Source organism: Anser anser, assembly GCF_964211835.1.
Source record: "Anser anser genome assembly, chromosome: 15".
In the NCBI taxonomy this organism is placed as follows: domain Eukaryota; kingdom Metazoa; phylum Chordata; class Aves; order Anseriformes; family Anatidae; genus Anser; species Anser anser.
In genome coordinates, this window is record NC_139736.1 from 13,937,065 (window position 1) to 13,959,537 (window position 22,473).

The 22,473-nt window shown below is 42.7% G+C and overlaps 1 protein-coding gene across 4 annotated transcripts in view; it reads right to left on the minus strand.

The window, feature by feature from the left end:
* ABAT (4-aminobutyrate aminotransferase) overlaps window positions 1-22,473 on the minus strand; it is a 60,256-nt gene that overhangs the window by 22,528 nt on the left and 15,255 nt on the right. For all 4 annotated transcript variants that reach the window (XM_083800057.1, XM_083800055.1, XM_083800054.1 and 1 more), the window contains exons 2-5: window positions 15,066-15,181; window positions 2,867-2,964; window positions 1,825-1,854; window positions 905-1,022 (exon numbers count right to left, since the gene is read on the minus strand). In XM_083800057.1, the coding sequence (XP_083656183.1) occupies window positions 905-1,022; window positions 1,825-1,854; window positions 2,867-2,964; window positions 15,066-15,135 (316 nt within the window). In that variant the 5' untranslated portion in view covers window positions 15,136-15,181. The remainder of the gene's footprint in view (window positions 1-904; window positions 1,023-1,824; window positions 1,855-2,866; window positions 2,965-15,065; window positions 15,182-22,473) is intronic.

Below are 22,473 nucleotides of genomic sequence, written 5' to 3' on the forward strand. Positions count from 1 at the left end.
ATTGGGATAGTTGAAAACCCATTGCAATCTCAAGGTCTTAGATAACAAAAATGACCTGAACATCACTAAATTCTCCTTCCCAAATGGGAGGCCCGCAGGGATGCTTTTGAGTCATCATTGCTTCTATTCATAGTATAATATCTACTTTTTAAACTACAACAGTTCTGCTCTTTTTGCTTCTGCAGAACAGTTGCTACTGTTAAGCAACTGAGAAGAACCATAGAAAAGCAACAAACAAACTAAACACCTATCAACACCTTTATTCCTTGCAGCTGGGGCCTACATCTCTGCCCGCGTTTTTTTCTTGAAATGCTCCACAAAAATCAAGCAACTTTCCCAAGTACTTGACAAGTCTCTTGTCTGGTCCCTGAGCCCAGTTAGCCTGCCACCCCACCTTTGCTTGAACTCAGTACCACAGGATGAGGTTGTTTCACCTTACTGGCTTCCACATAGCCAGCTTCTTTTTTCAGTTCTTTTGAGACAAGTATGTTAACTAAAGTGCAAAACATGTTTTAATGTTAAAATTTTTAAGTTATGTTTGTTATATTAATGTTTAAAAAAAGTAGCAAACTATTATAGAATCACAAGGCATACAAATCCAAGCACAGACAGCCTAAATTGTGGAATTGCATATACAAATTAAAATTAGTATTAGAGCTTCTTCCAGATACCACTCTGTGCTCCAAGTGAGCAATAAGTACTGAATTTTTAACCCCATTTCCCCAGCTACTAAAAAGTATCGCTGCATATTACATAGCAGTGTTATACCCTGATTGCAACAAGACGTAAATTATGTCAGCTTTGTGTTTTGTTGTTGTTAATCAACCAAGTTCTTTGGTAGTGGCTGAGAGAAGAAAACAATAGCTTGAGAACAAAGCAAAGTGTTGGTATAGCTGTTTCCTACCTATTGGGATGGATGAAATCTGAGAGTAGAGATCCAGCATGCGATTGCCATCTACATCTACTAGGTAGTTCCCTCGGCTCTCTTCATAATTGCAAAAAAAGTGTACAGCTTCCGCATTCTTAAAGAAAAAACAAACAATGAAAGCTTTAAGTAGCAGCAGTGTGGAGGAAGAAACAGCAAAATCCGATAAAAATATCTAGTGATAAAATATAAAGACACATTATATCCATCCCATGGGAATTAACTGTAGAGCTATTTTTATAGAGACTGTTAAGAATCATCTTTTATAACGAAAAAAGGAGGCAGAAAAATGCACTTTTCTAACATCTATCAGCTAAATAATATATAATGACTGAACAACTGAGTGAACAAAATAATTCTGCCAATCCTCAATAACTAGGTAGTTTCAGATCTGAGAATATAACTTAGTCTTCTTCACCCAGTGAACCCCCACATGATGCTTGCAGTTATAACAAAAAAAGGCTGTCAGCCTGTATTTTTATATGAAACCTTATTTTCAGTAGTTTGTGAAGGAAGTTAAGGGCAAACATGCACTTTGAGGAACTGCTTGTCCTGCGAAGGCAATATACACTTAGGTTGGCATACTTTTAAGACCAAATATACATGTGTTCTCACTGGCCACTTCATAACAACTCAAAAAGCACATAAACTGTTTAAGTAATTACAGAGAAATCACTGATTCTAGCAAAACCATTCTGCTGTATACAAAATAGACTAGATTTTATTCAAATGCACACATATACCATGTCCACCATATACCATGTCTTAGCATTCAAACCCAAATTCAGTCCTCCACCTTATTTTTTGAATGGAATTAAACATACAAAACAAGATTTTAAAACAAGTTCTGAAATCACCAGATTGATACCTGCCCAAACTCAGAAAATTTGACAAATTACCTGAATTCCATTCAGCTGTTTCATTAATTCCTGCAGATAAAAAATAAAAAAAAAAATAAATCAGCCCCAGGTATGTAATTACCAAACACTGAAGAAAAACATGTTTCTTTTATATGAGCACGTAAATTGTGTGCAAAACTTGCAATCTTAGATGCTTCCCACGCAACTGCACTTGCCACATGAACTTTCACAGTGTATCTTGCACATACCACAGTTAAATTGCTTCTGTGGCATGTTGAGCTGCATGGGCTGCACACACTGTTTAATTGTAAATCTTCAGAAAGGAAAAGCTGCCTCTCCTATACTGATCAACCAAACTGAGAAGATAAGAGACAAATGACATATGTACAAAACATATGCAGACGTGATGCTGGCACATTGGTTCTAGAAATACAGCTTAAAAAAAATTAAAAATTAGTTTCTTAACATCAAGATTAGCTATGCCAATTGTATTTGTGTTCCATCCAAATTCCTGTGTTTTGCAGAGAACTTGTGAAGGAGGCAATATGGAAATTATTGAAAAACAATTATTTTGACACTGAAAGCATTTTAAATGCTTTAGCTCTAAAGCTTATTAGCTTTCCTGTGCTAATTGAACAGTTTCCATACAAACACTGACTCTGTCAGAGTAAAATTGTCCAGCAAACTGAAACTTTTGATTCATTTCAAAACCAAAGCATTATTTACATCATAAAGTCAACTAGGTTGCTCTGTTTCAGCAGGAGGACAAGTAGCCACGTCCCTACACCAGGTAGATGAGAAGTTTCAGCAAATTGATGCTCTTTTGCTCTCAGTAACTTCAAATAGGAAGTTGACAGTTGAAATTCAGGAGAAATTTAGATGTCTCTCTGAGAGAGGGGCAAGACAGGCTTCCCCCCTTCCTAGCTTTTCACTCTCAGCATCTTGATAAAAGTGGGCATAGACTGTTGTAAAATGATATTTATTCATATTGGATTTAAAGTTTGGAATTAAATTTGTTCTCTAGTAAGTTAGACACAGCTAAAGAAAAAAATATACAAGCCATTATACTTTGAGAACTTACTCTAGATCGTGGTCCAGGAACTTCTGTCTTCATTAGAGGTCCATCATAATCAAAATCCACATCAATTTTAGCTGCAGCTTGACTGATATATCTGTGTCCTGTAGGAAATAATGAAAACCTGAGTACAGACCATATTTTTTGTGTTCTCCTTCAGAATAAATATCCATACCTTATCTGACTGAGAACACTTGACAGATGAGACCAATTACATTGCGCTGTCTGAAGTGAACCAAATATCTCATCTTTGACAAGTGTGAAATAAAACTATTACCAGTGAGGTAGCTTTAAAAAAAAAAGTGAAACGACAACGCAAGCCTAGAAAAACAGAGGCAAATCCTACTGTAAAAGACATGAGGACTAAGAGCACATGTTTCCATCTCCACTGGTAAGTCTGCCAATACACCTTGAGCAAGCCTTTGCTGTGAATGCCCCACTCCTACGCAGCGAAGGCTCACCACCAGTAACAACCAAAAAGCTTCATGGAGTCCACTGGTAAACGGTATTGCAATGTTCTGCAATAGCTCAAAGAACACTGCCTGGAAAATATAAGTGCCTCAGAAAGGAAAATAGGTATGTTTAAAATAAACTGAAAATCTCACGTGAATCCGGCATCTCTCACTACAGCTCTGAAACCCTGGTCAAAAACAGCAACACAACTTTCACTCTGTCCTGTGCCTGGGTTGCTGTTCTTTATCCATGTATATAATGGGGATATCACAATAAACTTTGTATCTGTAACAAAGCTAAAAGGCAAAAACCTCCTGAACTTCATCAGTAACATGCTCGGTTCCCATTTCTGAAGCAACTATACCACAATGCAGTGTTTAGGCATAGTTCGTAAGAGAGAGAGCAGCTTTACATATCATCTTTACCAACACGTCAGGATACAGCCTTTCGAATAAAACAGGAGAGTGACACGATATCTGTGGAGTTCAGCCAGCAGATCTGGAAAAGCAGCTCTTTCAACTTTGGTCATCCGAAATCTACAAAGCTCTAACCCCTGACCCAGGCAAGTGTCACTGCCCAGCCACAAAGTCATGGCAACACCTTTTGATTCTCCAAGCTTGTTCTCTCCACCCAAATTGGGGTGTGTGGGAAGGCCAGAAAGGAGCACTCTACATTGATTAGAAACAGATAGATAGGGCACAAATAGCCTTTTAGCTCAGGGGAGTGCTGGATGTACAAAACAAAGAGACAGGCCTATATCCCAGTACAGGGTTACCTATGCTAGCATGTGCACACAGCAGTCCCCACAAACCAGCACCAGCCCGGTGCTGAAGGCCGGAGTGACAGCGAGGCACTGCCGAGCAATCTGGTCCCTCCCAGCCCTGGTCTCCCTACACGCCTGAGAGGCAGAAAGAAGGAAAGTGAAGGATGTGCTTTGGAGAAGCGGAACAGAACAGAACGTGCTTTGCTCACCGCCATGCAAAAGGGAAGCTGGGGACATGGCCTACCCATGCCACCAGGCTGATGTGATCAGGAAGTGTCAGTAAGCACCATTTTGGTAATGGTAAGCATCCATTTGGAATATGTATATGTTCCATTAAGGGGATTAGGGGATAATTGCACATTTGCAACTGAGGAAGTACAGACTTGATGGCTTTACTGAGGTGCCCAGCAAGAGCTAGCTCTGTGCACTGTGACTAAGTGCTGGACTGAACTAACCATCTGACAGCCCTATGACTTTTATCATCAAGCACCTGCAAGCCTTCACACAGCACAGTATCAATGACAATTTAGTCTTAATAATCTCAACTTAGGGGCATCGCTCTTGCAGCAGGTCAACACCTGAAAGATAAGCGCATCACTTGTTTTAGGCTGTGACGGGCGTGGCATTTTAAAATGGTGTAATTTGCAAAACCCCACGTGAAGATCCTCAGCTCCCTTTCTCTCAGAGGAAGGCCGAGTTGCAGGTCGGAGTGGTGGGGGATGGCTGAAGTAAGGTGACAGAAGCACCTCTGGCAGCACAGCGCTGCCAGGTGCTACGGTGATACAGCACACCACGTCCCCATCGCCCCGGAAGGGGAGGCACCCGGGGAGGCAGGCCGCATCCACGCGCACAAAGGGCAGCGGGACACCCGCAACCGCCCCTCGCAGCCACAATTTCATTTCAGAAAATCACTAGAAGTGTTCTTGTTTTCAAACGACAGTTATCAAATAAGCATTTATCAAGGAAAGAGAGGCTATACTCTGAGAGTGCTCAGCAGTGCTTTGAACATAGCCGTTCGGCCAAGGTTTGTAACTGTGGTTAGAGGTGTTTTCTTTGGATTTGGTAAGCCCAAGCTGAGATAGGCATGAGAGACAGTGGGCACAAACCAGAGCACAGGAGGCTCCCTCTGAGCACCAGGAGGCACTTCTGTGCTGTGTGGGTGCCAGAGCCCTGGCCCAGGTTGCCCACAGAGGCTGTGGAGTCTCCTCCTTGGAGGTCCCCCAAAGCCGCTGGGACACGGGCCTGGGCCTCCTGCTCGGGGTGGCCCTGCTGGGGCAGGGGGAGCAGATGGGCCCGGGGGCTGCGAGTCTGAGAGATGTGTCAAGCAAGGCTGATTTTGAGAAAGTTTATCTGCAAAATCACAGCCTGTTGGAAGTATCTCTAGCTGAGCACTTAAACTCACTGCTCATTTTGGGAAAACTTGGTCTGCAAAGAGAAATCTTCTCCTCAGCTTTAATTCCAAGTGTTATATCTGAGATGCGTCACTGCCTCTCTGCGAAGCTATTAATAGGTTTTGTTACAGCAACACCACTTCATTTTTGTGTCATTCTGTTTAGCATTCATGTAAATTGCAGACTGCATGGCAACTGTTCCACCAGAAAAAAAAGGCTACTGCAGATAAAAAGATCAGCAGAAGCTACATAATACAGAGCCAATAAAGCTGCAGATTCAGTAGGCAGCTTACAAAGTCTACAAGGGGAAAGAGACCCAACCGACCCCTCCGTGCCCCCAGCTCCTTCCCCGATGGGAGGTCACAGCAAGCCAGCAGGAACATTTCCATTTCTTCTGCGTCACCCAAGCCCGCGTGCTCTTCACCTCCATCCCTCCCCTCAACCAGCCCTGCTTTCTCCCTTCTGTGGAGGAATTTACTGTCCCCCTGCATGTCACAGGGCACTGCAATATCCCTCTCATTTCCTTTTAACCTTCTTTTCTGCAGAGCTGGGCTGGGCCCACCACCACCCTGTGCAGCTTTTGGATGCCAGCAGAGGTGGGCAGCACTATTGCGGGCATCCCTGTACCGTGCCCCACTGTATGGTGCAGACGGAGGGCAGGAGATTCACTTCCCTGCCCTCTGTCCTCTCCTCTCCCTTACCAGGCTCCGTGTGCTGCTGTGTGATACAGGGGAGAGCACCAGGAGAGGCACAGAAAACCCAGGACGTTTTGGAATTCGGCAGTAGCATAAAGGATACGGAAAAAAACCTGGATCCGACGCATTTAGAAGTATAAGCATGAAAACAAAAATTTTGGACTATTTCAGGTCTTTAACCTACCATGAAATAATTAAATTTAATCTGCTTCAATAAATAAGGTAAAACAGAAAACCAGCATTTATTTTATAAACCTTACAAAGTAATAAATAAATAAATAAAAATCTAATGAGCTTTCAAGAAGTAACACCAATAACCCTTCTGTTGATGTTCTGTGCAGGTGTTTTCTGCTCCAAGTACTCTGAAATACCTGCACAACAAAGATTTACTAAGGGTTATAACGTTGGCCAGGCACATGCCAAATAGTACAGGGGTGAGAGGGAAATAGCTTTACAGTAAGACACAAATGTTTTATTGTAGTCTGGTATTACTTTGCTGGCATTTTTTGTTAAAGGTGTGGAAGCACATTCACTTATCTCGTACTTAATGGTTTTGAACTATGGTTGCAGGGTGTGTACAAAGCAAAAGGAACATACGCCCGGAACCCTCTTTCTAACCAGTCATAGCCCAAGCTGCCATTTCCCAGAACAGATGCAGTGAACTTCATTTTAGCTTTTACATTTTGTAAGGTTTAAAGCTCTACCACTATTTTTGAAAGTTTGCCTTAAACATACTTGTAAAACGAGTTTTCCTCCAAACGCAAAGGAAAAAGTGAACTTCTTTTAGTTGTTTTAATAAGCCGAAGTCTTTATTGTTATTTCATTATTACTAATTCTGTGGCCACAAAACTGTTTTCTCAGTCGTTTAAAAGAAAAGACATGCTTATATTACAGTCATGCTCCACTGCAGGTTAGTTCATTCCTCTGCTGAAAAGGAGCTAATAGGAACATGTAATTCAGGGTGTTTCTGCTGGAAGAGCTCTAGACCCTGTTCTCTGTGGTGTGACAGCCTCAGCAGGGAGTTTTTAAAAGCCAAAACATGCAGCATGTATGCGCCTTACTGGGAGGAACCTTTTTGACTTGTTCTGCAAACAGCAAATGTTGCCTTCTCCTCCAGAACTTTCTCCAACAAGTGAAATGGTTTCCTCTCTCCTGAGAACATACTGCAAGTACACTTGCAATGGTTTGACAAAGCTGCACATCCAAGACAGGTGAGCTACGATCCACATGCACTTTCCTCCTCTTCCATTCCCTGGGTGCTAACACCTATCTCAGTGTAACAAAGCGAGTGGGCATTGGGAAACCCTTCCAAGACTCACATCCTGTAAACAAGTCTATCAGTAACGTGCATGTGCAATCTTCCTTTTAGGGGAAACATTTAGCACACTGTATTTCCGTGATTTTTAAAGAAAAGACTACTTTGGGGAGGGGGAAACCAACCTCCCAGAAATGCTCAGTAGAGCAGCAAAGACCACAGAAGCTATCAGCATCATCTTTTTGCTGCTATTTATGCAACAGCCTCTTCTGCACTGATATTTGAACTAGATATGTGCTAAGGACACACATGAGCAATCAAAAGTGAGCAGAGCTTTGCTGTGTGGTGCTGCATCAATTCACACTGGCACAGCTTGTACCTGTCAACAGACAGGTTTTCATACACAGCACAGGTTGCTCAAGTGAAACTAAAGCATGCCAGTCTTCCCTGAAGAAGAGTTGCTTTAAAGATCATTTTTATTATATTAGCGATGTTGGTCAATTTATGAGACAGATTACTTTGTTTTAAACAGCTTTCAGGAGCAGCTCAGCCAAACCTCAGTTACTTCCAGGATGTCAGTGAACCAGAGTCACCTAAAAAAGGAGCAACACAAGTGACAGGTTTCCCTTCATTTGCTTGTTAGCTCCTAAAGCATGCTACACGTCATCAGGTTCTACAAGCAAGTGATCTCCCGGCTGATTCACTGATACAAATTTGATTTTATACACTTGCTTTCAAGAGCCCAAAGAGCGTCTCATTTTATGAACACCAGTATAAGGACAGCTTCACCAATTTACTGGTCCTTGTGCTTGCAAAAGGAGTCATTCCACTTCCTAGCTCATGCAAATGCTATGGTTTGAATCTGAAAGAACAGCCTGCCATAAAGAAAAGGAAAATGGCTTGTGTTACCTCATCCTGCCAGCCCACTGGGAAGGAAGGGATTGCTATGACCAGGCTCTCTAGGCCTACCTGCACCCAGAAGTTCTGCTCCCTGACAGCAGGTTAACTGGTGGGCCTGGGCCCAATCCTACACCTGACATAAGATTTTTCATTTGAAGTAAAAAAAATGTTATGACCATACTTATGGCAGACGGCCCAATCTGTCACGATAAGCAGCAATTGTGTGTCTGCACACAACCAGCACACAAGCATGTTTCATGGGCACAGAGAGAGACACACGTTGTATATGAGTGCACAACGACCATCACCGTGGTGCACAAGCACACCTATCGTTCATAACAAAAGCAGAACTAGGTAGGTAGCGTTACTGGGAAATCAGGTGTCCTGATGTAACACAACTCAGCTTAGCAGGTAGAGAAGATTGAAGTGTGCAAGTAATTGCAGAATAGACTCCAAAAACTGCACGAATCAGTAATGCCCTGTCCAACAAACGGAGCCCAAGTACTCTGCGAGCCTTGCAAGTAAATCAGTAAATCAAGGAAATCAGACCACTCACTGCAATGCTTCATCCCTAGTTAACTGTAGCACGTCTGCTCAGCTGGAATCTCTCGAAGGCACTGAACGTACATTACAGCTCAGATCGAATTACTCCTGTTTGACTTATTAATATCAAGTTACTCTGCAACAGAAACTCTGCAAATAAAGCTACTCCATTTTGATACTGATGAATTCAGGTCTTGGTTTTGAGTGCTCCACTTTGCATCTCCAGAATATATAAGTGATAGATTCTTACCACATCCAAGCAATTTTTTTTTCCCTAGATGTATCAATATTTATGCTCTTGAGCCAATGGGCCAGCTCAACATACTGACTTTCTGTTGAGGTCTGTAATCAAGCTGCAATGGAAAAAGGGTTTCTCATGGTATATTAACTTAGCATAAGAACAGGACCAAATACTATGACCTCAGCTCTCTTCCTAAAAAAGCATTACGAAAGCTTTTAAATTACATGTAGCTAATAAGACTGTGAACAGTGAACAGAGCATCTCTTGACATCAAATCAAAAGTCAGAAAACAAATGATGCATGATTAATGAACCTAACTATCAGAGACCACATCAGCTAAATGACTTGCAGAGAACTTTTGACCCCTCTCATTTGAAGATGGTGGGTACAATAAATTAAATTTTACTTTTATTGCTTCTGGCAGACTCTTCAAAGCTCTATACAACATATAGCATCCTTCTAAACACTTGAGTGTTTAACATCAGCAAATTATTATTCTTCCTTTTCATGTAACAGGATGCCATCATTTGCCAGCAGACAGAAAAGCTCGTATTTCAACTCCTGTTTTCTAAGCTATCCTCATCACTCACCAGGTGTCTCGCTCAGCAATTTTTAATAAAGAACCACATTGCTATAGCAACATAATTAATATAATTACACCCTTCTAACATTTGGTGATGTTAGTAGTCACAAAGAGCGCTACTGTTAGCAGGTCTCTGGGGTAAGTAGTGATCTCTGCTAATGAGAGGTAGGTTCACCAGAGGCCTAGAAAGTACTTAGACCTCTGATACACTTGACCAAAACCACTCTCAATAAATACAGTTCCTGAACGTACAACAACTGCATATTACCTGAGAGAAACTCCAGAGGAGGCACTGAAATTACATCAGTGTAATTAAGAGGAGGAACTATCCTAAGGCAAAAACGAAAAGATAGAAAAAATAAATGCTGGCACATTTCTCAAATGCAAATGTTTTGCTGTGAAAGAGCGTAGAGTGAAAGATGCCCAGTCCCAAAGGAGGCACGTTACACATGCCATACCACTGCTGCCCTGTACAAGTGCAGAAAGGCAATTTCCCATGCGTGTCTGTAACTTCTGCTCCATGGTGTCTCCCAAACCTCCTTCCAGACAGAATTTTTGGAGCATGGAGGCCCTGACAGCCTAATGTAGGAGGACTGTGATTTCCCCCAAATACTATTTTAGGTGTTGCAAGTATAATCTGTTACTAACAGCTCTTGAAATGCAATGGCAAAAGCCCAGGCTAGCTAGAGGTGTTTGGAAAGCGAACATCGCTGTTGCATAATATTGTGAAAACTGAGATTGCTATTTACAGAGTGCTTATGCTGTAAGATCAGAAGCTGCTCCACATGAGATTGAGTGTGTTTCAGGACTCCCACATACACACTGGAGATTTTATGGGAAAAGGATTCTCCAAAGACCAAGACAAAACCTGAAACCAAAGAGGGTGTACAGGAGTGGAAGCTCCCAAAAGAAAGAGCAACAACAGCTCCCTCCCCCCAAACACACCATAATCCCAAATCAGCTCTTCAGCACTAATGGGAGCATCGAGCTGCTAGTTTTCCTGCAGAACTTGTGATGTGAATCAGTCATAACATTCTGCCTCATTTGCAGCCCAACAGACCACAGTAAGTGAAAGTTTGTCAGGACCCTTCTAGAGATTAACAGCCACAAGGGAAAACAGCCAGCATTACAGAAGGGAAACGACAGAAGGAACGGGAAATCAGATGGGAACATCACGGGCCTTACTTGTCCTCCTTCGCCTTAAGGAGCTGAGAACTGTTGCCCAAACTTGGCCTTACAGCAGAGCCTCCTGGCCAGTACTTGTCCAGCCACCATTTTTTATCTGAGCATTGCCAAGTATCTCAGCTTTTGGCAGAATGTTCCATCAGGCTGGGAAGGAAAGGTTTCTCAGGCTAGCAGGAGAGGTTGCACTCCAGGTCATCAGTGGCTGGTTCTCACGGCAGCAGCTGAAGGTGACCTCAAGTTTGTGCTCTCTACAACTCAGAGAAGGGATATGATCCTTGCTTCTCCCATATATCCCTCAAACATATCCAGTTTATTCTCTCTGCTGAAAGAAAGAAATATTATCTGGACGATAATAAGGTTTGCGTTAGGCAGAGCAAGACCTCAGACCACTTTACTTCTTGTCCTGATCTTCTAGGGAAACTTCTAATATATATACAGAATAAAAAAGTGCAAAAAGTCATAGCAAGGATTAATACTAGAGACAAAAGAAGGATTAGAGTGAATCGTTCTCATGGCTTTCCAACCTCTTCCCGATAATTGTGATGGGGACAAGTCAAGAATGAATATGAACGTCTCTCAGTCTTCACTGCAGCATGCCGGTGAGATAAAGTGGTATTATTCTCTGAAGAGAGAGAGGAAACAGGCTGAGATATGTGAGGTATGGCCTCAACCAGAGTTAGTTCACCTGGGGCACTGCAATAAAAGTGCTGAGAAACTGCAGGAGAACAACTGGACCTATGAAAAAAGACTGAAATATTATTTAAATCATTTGAGACAGAAGTACAAGGTCTTGGGAGAGGTAATAGGTTTCAAATACGTAAAAGGCTCCTGCTAAGCAGAAATAAACATTCCAGCTTCCAGGTCCACTGAGGATAGGACAAATAGTAAGGATTTGATTTTTCCTGTTTTGAAACTTAGGTCAAACATTAGAAAAAAAGCTCTAAAGATAAGGGCAATTCAGCAACAGAGCAGATTGCCTGGGGAGGCTGCAGAAGCTGTACCGCTGGGGGCTTTTAAGAGCAGGTCAGCACCCTGGAGGAGCATGTGCAAGCACTAATGGGAACTGATGCCTCCTTAAGGCAGAAGACTGGCCTTTTGGCACGCTTTCCAGTTCAAGAACCAAAGACGAATTCAACCCCTTAGGGTAATCAGTAGGAAACTGAACCGAGATCTCTAGAGTCCTCATAACTGTGCTGCTGCCCCACCAGCTAACAACAACCTATGATTTGGTCTGCCTCTGAAGCACAGAAATGGAATGACTTTCCCACCGTAGCGACACGGCCGCTAACACCAGAGGTAGCGCAGAGCAGGGTAAGTGCGTGATACTGACTGCCAGCCGTGATTAACCTGCAGCACGGTGACTGCTGATAGCAACGCAGCTGTGCCTGCAGAGCTCAGCCGAGGATGTACGCTGAGAAACGCCATTATTTCTCCAGCATCAGCTGCCTCTCCTGGGCTTGTCTGGATGTTGCTGTACTGAGAGCACTATGCAGGAGTCTATGTTTAAAGAAAAAAAAATAGCCAGCTACTCAGTTTACTGATGTTCTTCTGCCACCTCTCAAATTCTGTTACACTGTATCTCTGATGGCAAACTATCAAGTACAAGAAATACATAAAGACAACAAGTTGATACCTGATTACAGCTTATTATTATTATTATTCAGGAAAGCGTAAGGACTACAAATTATTACAGGCTTTACATTTATGGGGAAGATTTAACTTGTATTTTACATCGATGCATTTCACTTAGCTTTTGTATTTTAGTCAGCTTAAACAATTTTCAATTTTCGTTTTGTAGTTATCTGGCCATGGACTAGCACTGTTAGGAACTAGAACACTACAAGCAATGGTCAAGTAAAGAAGATTCTCCTCCCAGATGCTTAACTCTTGTCTCACATTCGTTAAAAGATTTGAGAACTTGAAATCTATCTCGATTAGAATTCAACACCATCTCCCACATACAACCAGAGAAAAAGTCCCTAGAAATATTTTGATTAATATCAAGTTTAGTTTCCTTTGTTCCCATGTGTTTTACAGCAGTGAATGTGGGTATAATTCTCTGCCGCAGTGAATGCAAACTTGCCAACATCCTTCCTTTTCACATGCCCCTTTTTTGTCAGAAACCAGCGCAGTTCATGCTCAGGGCCAGCACAATGCTACCTCCCACATCTGCTTTAAAAATCAGAAATAATCAAGGAAGAAGACTCTCTTTCTGTAAATACATTTATAATAGATTCAAGCTGCACATATTATTGCACTTAATGCAGGCACACAACTGAAACATCACAGCCCACAGACAGAGAGACCTCTACCAAGAGGCAAGCTATTCTCCTCTCCACCTCCCCTTTGCAAACCCTGTCATTTCAGTATCTCACTGAAAAAAACAGCAGACCAAATGGCACTGTAGGAATTTTGTGGGAGTAACGTATGAGGAGTCTCCTTCTCAGTCTGTACAGCTTGGAGTTTGCATGCTCAAAAACAAGTCAGAGGAGAGCACCCTGAGGCAGAAATTGGACATCCCCCCCAGCATCTCCCTAAAAACAAGCAGAGACCAGCAGCGTGACCAGCAGTGCTGCAGCCTTGTCTGGGACTAAGCGGGAAAATGACCCGAAGCTCACATTTTTTCTACAGCTGCCAGTCTCTTGCCTATTGTGTCAGCCAGGAACGTAGCAGGCTAAAAAACTAGCAGGAGACAGTTCCTTCTGGTGGGGGCTTCTGCTCTTGCTCCATATTTTCTTATCTCTGAAGATGTACACCCAAAGCAGTGTGCCTGCTATACAACCTGCCAACAAGGCCCTCCATCCTTTGCTATAAGCCTGCTTTTAGCAGCCTTTCCACTTACAAATTTCTGAAAAGGATGGACTGATGGGGCCCAGAGTTGCATTTCTTTTGTATTGCAGCCCTTCATTGCAGTGGTGAGAACAGAAGAGCTAGCCCACCTGCACTTCAGGGACCTCAGGTGCACTGCACAGCTGTAGTGATTTGTCTTCCTGGGCAGGAGCATCATGAAGTGTGCAAGATGCTGGGAGAGACAGGGAGTGTTAAGTGATACCAAGACGACAGATTAGCTCAAAGGACTGGCAGCTGCTGAGGGCCTACTTGCTGCAAGCACTTTCCATTGGCCACTATCGACCAAACGATCACTGCTCTTGCACAGCTCGGGTAATCAGTGCGTCACTCCCATAAATAAAAGGGCATCCAGTCCTGAAACACTGACCTAATACTTTTCTAATAGTTACAAGACCAAACTTTCTGTTCTTTAGCCAAAGGTCAGTTGCTCCCCAAAGTTTATTGTTTAAAAGGAAATTAATTATTGTTTTTTTAATTTCTAAGCAAATGGAGGGGTTCTGTGTTTGCATGGCAGTGGCACAAGGAGCACATTGGCTCAGCAGGAGGGCTAGAAGAGAAGAAACATTAATATTTACTTGTCACAGAAAAAGCAATTCAGCCGTTCTGTATTAGTGTAACAGCACATAAAGTGGATGCTAGATCTTAAGTTCTACACTTTGTCCAAAAAGACCAACAGAAATTTGCACTTTTAAAGCATGAGACCGAAGTTTGCGCATGTATTTCATGAGACTGCAGGCTCAATGTACACGTGCTAACCTAGGAGCAGGGGTCTAGCAAGAACTTGTCATCATACACTTAGGAGAAAACAGCCTGAAGCTGTGGGTTAGGCCTTTATTTCACATTAGAGCTAAATGCAGGCAGAAAGATACCCCCAGCAAAGGACACCTCTTGGTGTCAGCCACACAAAACCTCCCCACAAAGAAAGACAGGCAGGGGCATGCTATGATGTGCAAACTGGAAAAAGGTGATTTTGATGGATGACTTTTCCACCTCTGCACCACGTAGCATCAGAAAGTAGCCCTGTTAGAGCAGAGTTCCAAGGGCTGACGAGCTTTGTTTCGTTTAATAATTTGCACTGTAAACATGCTGACTCCTTCAATTTACTAAATTAAAAAAAAAAACAACCAACCAACCAAAAAAAATCACATAAAAAAACCCCACAGCTTAGCTGTGTGCCACTTCTGTACTACAAATGCATCACTATCCGAGATGCAGAACGCAGTATTGTTCAAGTTTTGAAAGATGCAACACTAGATAAACCCCAGCAACTTTCAAACTGGAATTTTCTTCACTAGCATAACATGAATGCTACCAAATACAAACCAAATAGTACAAAAGCCACTTACCAAATACAAGCAGCCTGGAGTTCTGCTGCAGACAACAGCTCAGCTGTCGACTAAGCAACATTGACGCCATTTTATGTTTTCTTTACTCAAAAGGACTCAATCTTGAGGCTGATGTTCTGGAAGAGAAAAAAAAAACAAACATTTATTCATGTCCCTATGGATGCAGCTACTGTGTCATTCATTTCAATTTCTCCTTTCAGTATCAGGACTGAGACCTGAGTCTGACACTAGGTCCTGTTAAGGCAAATGACTACCAGAGCAAATTTGTAACTCCCAGCTTCAGTGGGGCCAAGAGATAAAAGATCATCATTTAGCTTCCCTTCTTCCCTTGCTCATCTACTTTCTGTATGCATGTTAGACTAGGTTAATAATTTTTAAAATTTTTTTCTTGTCAGTCTCTCAAGACAATGTGTTACTTAGACTGAACCTACATTCATGAGAAAAACTTCATAGAAGCCACAAAGACAGCAGGAGAAACATTAGAAAATAAAAGAAAAACAATCATCTGAAAACACAGTTTCTACCAAGTAATTTCATCTCTCCGAAGACAGTCTGTGAGAGCTGGGGTTGTTCAGCCTGGCGAAGGCAAGGCATGTACCTGACAGAGGGAGCAAAGACAGTCAGGCTCCTCTCAGTGCTGTCCAGTGAGAGGACAAGGCAATGGGCGAAAAATGAAATACAGTAAGCTCCACCTAAACCACAGAAGAGGTTGTGGAGTCTCCCTGCTTGGTAGTATTCAAAACCCAGCTGGACACTGCCCTAGGCCATCTACTTTGGGTGGCCCTGCTTGAGCAGGCCTTGGAGCAGCAGGCCTCCAGAGCTCCCTTCCAGCCTCAGCCGGCCGGCGACTGCCTCAGCCAGCTGAATCGGAATGCCTTTGTCAAGTCAAGTAGCATGAATGCTAATATGACTCCTTTTTCACTCTGGATTACCTGCACAGAAAGCCTGTCTGGAAGGCACAAACAGATAGAAGAGGTTATTAAATTATTATCTACGATACAGGTTAAATTCAAACCTTACGCTTAAAAATCTGGTGTGTTCTACCTAGGACTTCATAGGCCCTGCTTGTCTGTGCAGAGACCGTGCTGACATTTTCCCCCTCACTGGGTGCCCCCGTGCCCCCAGTAGGGGCAGGCCATCTACTGGCAGTGGATCCAGGCTTGCGGTCCAAAGGGAGCGGCAGCTATCACCCATACACCGCCCGGGAAGAGCTCCACGGAAAGGCGCTGCTCCTCCCGCAGAACGAGACCACAGCTCCCTGCCGGCACCCTGCCCGTGCCGTCGGGAAGGCGTGCAAACACACACTGGGGACTGGATGTGGGGAACACGCTAAGCTGCCATGGTAGGAAGCATCTCTTATCCAACAGTAATATATCAGAAGTTTTATTTCTGTATTATCTTCAGTCAACGCACCGTTTGCTTTCCTTCACACTTCAGATTTTTCAGAATTGGCAAAATAAAACAAAAAAAGACATCCTCACCTGCAGAGATCTATTAATTCACAGGTACATTAATACTCTGGTACAAAGAAAATTCCCTGTGCCTTCCCAGACAATTGACGCAGCACTTGGTTTCTTGCAGTTCACTCTGAGTTCAATTTAAAATCCGATGTATTTTGAAATCTGCCAAGGTGAGCAAACACTTGCACAACGTTTGTGCGCAGTCTACAAAAAGCTCACTCAGCTTTGTAAGGTTTGAAATGTAGAAGGAACTAGACTTATGAAAATCCCGATACCATGCATTTCTTATCTCACAGTCATTCTCTAGCAAAAAGCAAAGGTGAGTCTGAGTCAGTGAAATCACCACAGTGGAAAAAAAGCTGCTAAAGGGCCGATCAGCCCAGTACCTCTCACAATGATTAACTACCTTGATGTCCTCTGCTCAGAGCTACTCACCTCCTCTGTACTCCTTCAACCTTCAATTTCCTCCTTAACTTTGCTCTGCAAGATACAGAAGTCTCTAGGAGCCTGTTAAAAGCTAACTTGAGCACAGCTTTGCAGTAGCCAACAACTGGAGCAGTGCAAACGTACCTATGACAGAAAGCTAAAACGTAACCCACCGTGACTCACTTTGGTGTTCCGCTTCCCTTTAGAGTCATCTCCTGTGGGTGTTTTGCTACAAACTGACTAGTCTACCTCGTCCTTAATGAGATGTCTCTTCACATCCAAATCAAACCTACCTTCCAGTCACACCACACCATCCTGTCCATCAGCGACCAGGTCTCCTTCAGCGGCACCCCCTTTTCCTCTCCTAGGCGAGTCATCTCCTATGTGTTTGCCCCCAGAACGCTATTTTACCTTTCACTTCTATTTACTGTTTATCTAAAGTCCTTTGATGTTTGAAATACAATATTCATAAAAGGCTCAAAATTACATTTTGAAAAGGTATTGGCTTTCTGAAGAAGTCATAGAAAATATTATTGCAAGAAGTTTAAAAATAAAGCAGCTTACCCCTAATTTTCCTTGGCAGCTGTTATATAAAAAGTTTTACCGTTTTCCAGTCCAGAGTCAGAATAAATCACGTAATATCACATTTGAGCATAACTAAATTCAACTTCTTTTCCATCTCCGTTAAGCGCAGAAATTCTCACAGTAGATTAGCTGATATGACTGGGACATTTGTCTAAGCACATGTTATTTGGTTGCCAAAATAACCAATTGAATTTTGCCTTCGTAATCCATCTCTTGATCAATTCCCACTGGCCTTGCTTGTTCTAGTGCTGCAAGCAGCAGTGGCAGAATTTGGAAGCCAGCAGAAATCAGTGCTCGTGCATGTGTCAAAGCTGCAGCAAAGCAATGCTCCATCAGCACTGCTGCTCCGCAGCAGCTGCTTACAGCTTCAGATGCTTTAAAATCTAGGCAAAATACGCCCGCCAATTTCAGATATCAGACCGTAAGATAGGATGTGACGAACAATTTTTTTGATTAGCTTTACATTTAAACGCTAGCTACCTTAGATTTCAAAGAAGTGAGACTTTTCCAGAAAAAAGATTCACAATAGTCATCTTTAAATATTTTTCCTCTAATGGCAACTGACTGAGCTGGAGGTTAGAGCTCACTATACACAGCAGCTATTCTGAAATGAATGGTAAATATATCAATTTTGCAGATATTCTGGGTGTTACGTATACACATGCATTGGCAAACACAGTTTAAGTCACAAAGTTGCATTCTTTTAGTAAGAAAAAATATTTTCAAAGAAGCAGCTCCATTAAGTCTACAGAGCACGTGAAACAGGGATACATGGATTTTTTTATGCATACAATGTAAAATTGGATGTATTGTTTTTAAAACAGCATCTGCTAAAATTATGTACTAAGTGATTATTTCTGACAGGCAAAATTAGTTACCAGGAATGACAAACAGTCAGTCATTCAGCAGTAGTAACAGTAGCTTATTGCAAGCATATAAAAGACAAATTGTTTCTGTGAACTCACAAGATGTGGGGAGAACCCCTGGAAAAAATAAAACAAGTTAGGGAGGGACCCCAACATTTAAGGCGCTTGATCCAGACGCTTTTTACAAGAGCCAAAAACCACAAACGAGGACTTTGTATGACCCGTTCTCTCTTGCTAGCAGAGAAACTAATGCAGCATGACATCTGTGTTTCAGGCTGCAGCTTGCAAAACCTGCCCCGAAAGCATCCTGGGGATAGATTCAAAGGTAAGAGGGGAAACAGAAACATTATAACACGTGTATTAGAAGTCAGCACTGCAGATTTTTATCTCCTTCTTCCAGTTCATGTCAAAGACATGGAAACCTGTTTTAAATTCATGGGAGCATCTATCTCTCAGCTGTTCCAAACCCATTTACCAGGAACAATTAGGTGCTTTAGAAACAGCAGCACAAGCTGCACACTGCAATTACTCCACAAAGTCTTCCCAATATGTATTTGGCGGAGGTAAAGGCAAATTAATTCCATCTTTCCTGTTTTCCTTCACTTGGCTTTTCTAAAAGTTTGCCGTGAAAACCAAGCAAAGCTTGCTTTCTTTTGAATTAAAAGCGTATTTCCTTGGCTTTGCAGGACAGCAAGTCCAACTAATGATACAAAGACCCACCACATGCCAAAGCATTCATGGTCCAGTCTTTTGTAGTGTTTATCTCCTGTGAGCTCTTATTTCTCCTTTTCTAACCTCCACAATGTTTCCACAACCACACATGGGGGCTCTTCAGATTGCTTTTCTGGAAGAGAACCAGACTTGAATGATTAGAAGCAAGTTGGAAACAGTTTAGTAATGAGGCCAGGACAAGGGGGCTACTAAGGAGGTGTCACAGACCCCTTCACACAAGCAGGGACTGTTGTATGGTCAGAGATGGGATAAGCGGTTCTGAAACAAAAGGAGGAAGGTTGGAAGGCTGAGAAAAAGGAGCTGGATGGGATTGCAGCTTCTGAGATGAACAGCTGGAAAAAAAAATATCCAAGGCCATTTGTTAAACAGTGACAATTCTCCAGGCATTTAGTGCTCACGAGCAAGCCTCTTTCATGACTTAAGTCATGCTTAAGTCATTTCATGACTTAAGTGATGCTGCTCAAGTATTTTACTCATATAAGCAGCTCAAGGACATCCCAGAGTCTGGAATATCCTTGAAATTTCATGAAGATGTAAGTATGGGTGAGGTGGAAGAGAACTGAATTTGCCATCCCTTAAATATTATCGACTCCTTCCTTAGCCTGCATTTGAGGAAGAATGGGCCAACTTAATGGCATCATTGTATCCACATAAAAAAAATAATCAACATATACAGCATTTGCTGTTTGAAAACTGCACTGCAATCGTTATGTCCCATCCCATACCCCTTTGGGGAGAACAGGAACATCCCCTTCCCATAGATTACAGCAGGAAAAAGCCGATGGACTTCTCAACCACTTATCAGTGTTACTGACAGAATGCCGGGTGATGTTAGGAATCCTGACTGAACTGCTTTAGCCACTTAAATGGAATAACCAACAAAGCAACAAATAAATAAATAAATAAAAAATAAAAAGCCTGCCAGCACGTCAACATATTGAACTGCAGTTCACTTGGTCCCAGAAGCAGAGTTAAGAGTTCAATAAAGCCCGTGTAGTTAGGAAAGCCTGACTGCACACAATGAAATACAACAGGTCCTTATACTTCTACAGGTGTTTTTTCAGGACACATTTCATTGAAAAAAAAAATTAACTAGCTTACAACAGCATTTGCGAGAAAAGTTTGTTAGAGTATCACCAAGAATTTCTAATGATAGCTAGAGCTAAGGCTATCTGAAATCTTCATGGGAACAGGAAAGCCTTGTTAAGAGGTAATTTCATGAAAAATGCACATTTAGTTTCACATAAGGCCAGCACTGCATTTTCTATCCAGTGCTTATATAAGAAGCCAAGCACAGAAATGGGCTGAAACCCTCAGCTTCAGGGATGGGGATGGCTTGCCCAGCCGGCTCCTCACCCACTGTGCTCAGCCGGGGGCCACAAAACCGGGGTGGTCACAAGCACCCTGGCCCCAAAGGCCTCACGTGGGCCTGCTGCAGGCGCTGGGCCCCGCTCCGCAGCAGAGGCCTGCTGGGGCCTGCGGGACAGCCCCCACCTCACAGCAGAGCCCCCCCAGCTGCTCAGGAGCTCATCTCTACAGTTCCACATAAAGTCGGCACGTGTACCGGCAAGTTTGTCCCTGGGGGGCATGGCTCGCCAAGGCACCGACACCGAAACAAGCGGCGGGTGTCTGCAAGGGGAAGCGTGCGTCTGCCACCAACCTGGATTTTGGCAGACAACAGTTCACGAGCTGACAGTTGCTTTTGACGTTTCTTCCTCTAATAACCTTAGTGGCTTTGTGTAGAACAGGATGTAATTGGAAACTCCATGACTGTACTTAAGTCGCCAAGGACACAGTTGTCATAGTTACAAGTAAAGCTCAAGTGACTGTTATTCATGGTTGCTTATTTATTTATTGACACCCACAGGATCAAACGCTCCCACCACTGTTCAGAAGAAGAGAAATGGGGAGACTGGTTTTGACTTTCACATCTTGACAAAACAGTAAATATTGCACACGGCAGCATAAGCCTTCCCTAATAAACTGGCTTTTTGCACAGCTACGTTCTCTCCCTCTACATTCAGCTGGCATTTCAGTCAGTCTGTTTTGAAAACAGCAGCGAAAGCACGAAGCAAGATGCAACACACAAGACAAAACCTCGTGCCCATAGCTTGAAAGTACCATGCACGATCCATCATGACATAGCAATACCGACCTGCCGAATCAGACCAACAACCAGGTCACAGCTGAAGCAGCAAAGAAGCTAGGACAGGAACCTTCAGATCTTCTGTCACACTATTCCCATGTGTCCAGGTTCTCCTCTTCAGGTGTCTTCTAAGCACACTTGGTGGTTGGATACAGATACGCCTTACTTATTTGTTTAATCTTTCTGCCCTTGTCTCTCCTTGTTTTCCCCCTCTCCCACAAATAATCCCTGGTCCAAAATCCAATGAGTAAAACTAGGTGGAAATGTTGCAATTATGACACACTAGAATTCAGGTGACCCACCAAGCCTTTCAGAACTATTGGAGCAGCTAAGCTATGATGAGATGTGCCCACACCTTCCCTGTGAAGGAAATGCATTGTCTCAGGAAAGGAAAAATGGGGGGCCTAGAAAGCAGCTGGTAGGAATTAGGCAAATTCTAGAGCCACAGCTGAAAATACCTATAAAACTGGCATAGATTGTATATTAGAAGTTTGTGTATAAATAAATGTTGGTAAAAGTAAGCATGACAATTAATATTAGCTGAAATGTTACTTCTAGCTTTAGTTTTTCATTCTTTAATAGTTCCCACAGCAAAAACTGCACTTGGATATTTCACAGTACCATCTTTACTAGTGATCTACCCATGAGAACCTTTCTTCTAGCTCACATATTTTGAATGCATTATTTTAAATGAAGATAACAACAAGATAACTGACCCTTGCATGTTAATCTCCTGACTTTTCCCCACTAAAACGGACAGTCCAGTTCTCAAAGGGTTACACAGCTGAAATTATGACACAGCCGTGCTTTTCAGATCAGTTGCTCCACAAACACTCTGCAGTTGTGAAAAATTATAGTATTCCAAAATAACCTCAAGTGAAGCTTCCTTCTAAGATTTTATTCTTCAGCATCTCATCACAGCCTCCTCAAGGTCACGAAAACAGCATCCAGTAAACCGTACTTTCAAAGCATTATTTATTTCCTGAGGTCATAACATCGCTCGCTTGGAGATAGCCTGCACCAAAGTAAAGGGAAACATCTTAAATGGGAGCAAGCGCCCTGGCTTCTCAAGGTGACCCCTGCTTCAGGCAAAGACACAGAAAAGCAGATGCACGCGGGGGGGATTTCTTTCACAAGGGGTCCATAGAGCGAACCGCATAACAGCCAAGCATGCATATTCATGGGGGCACATT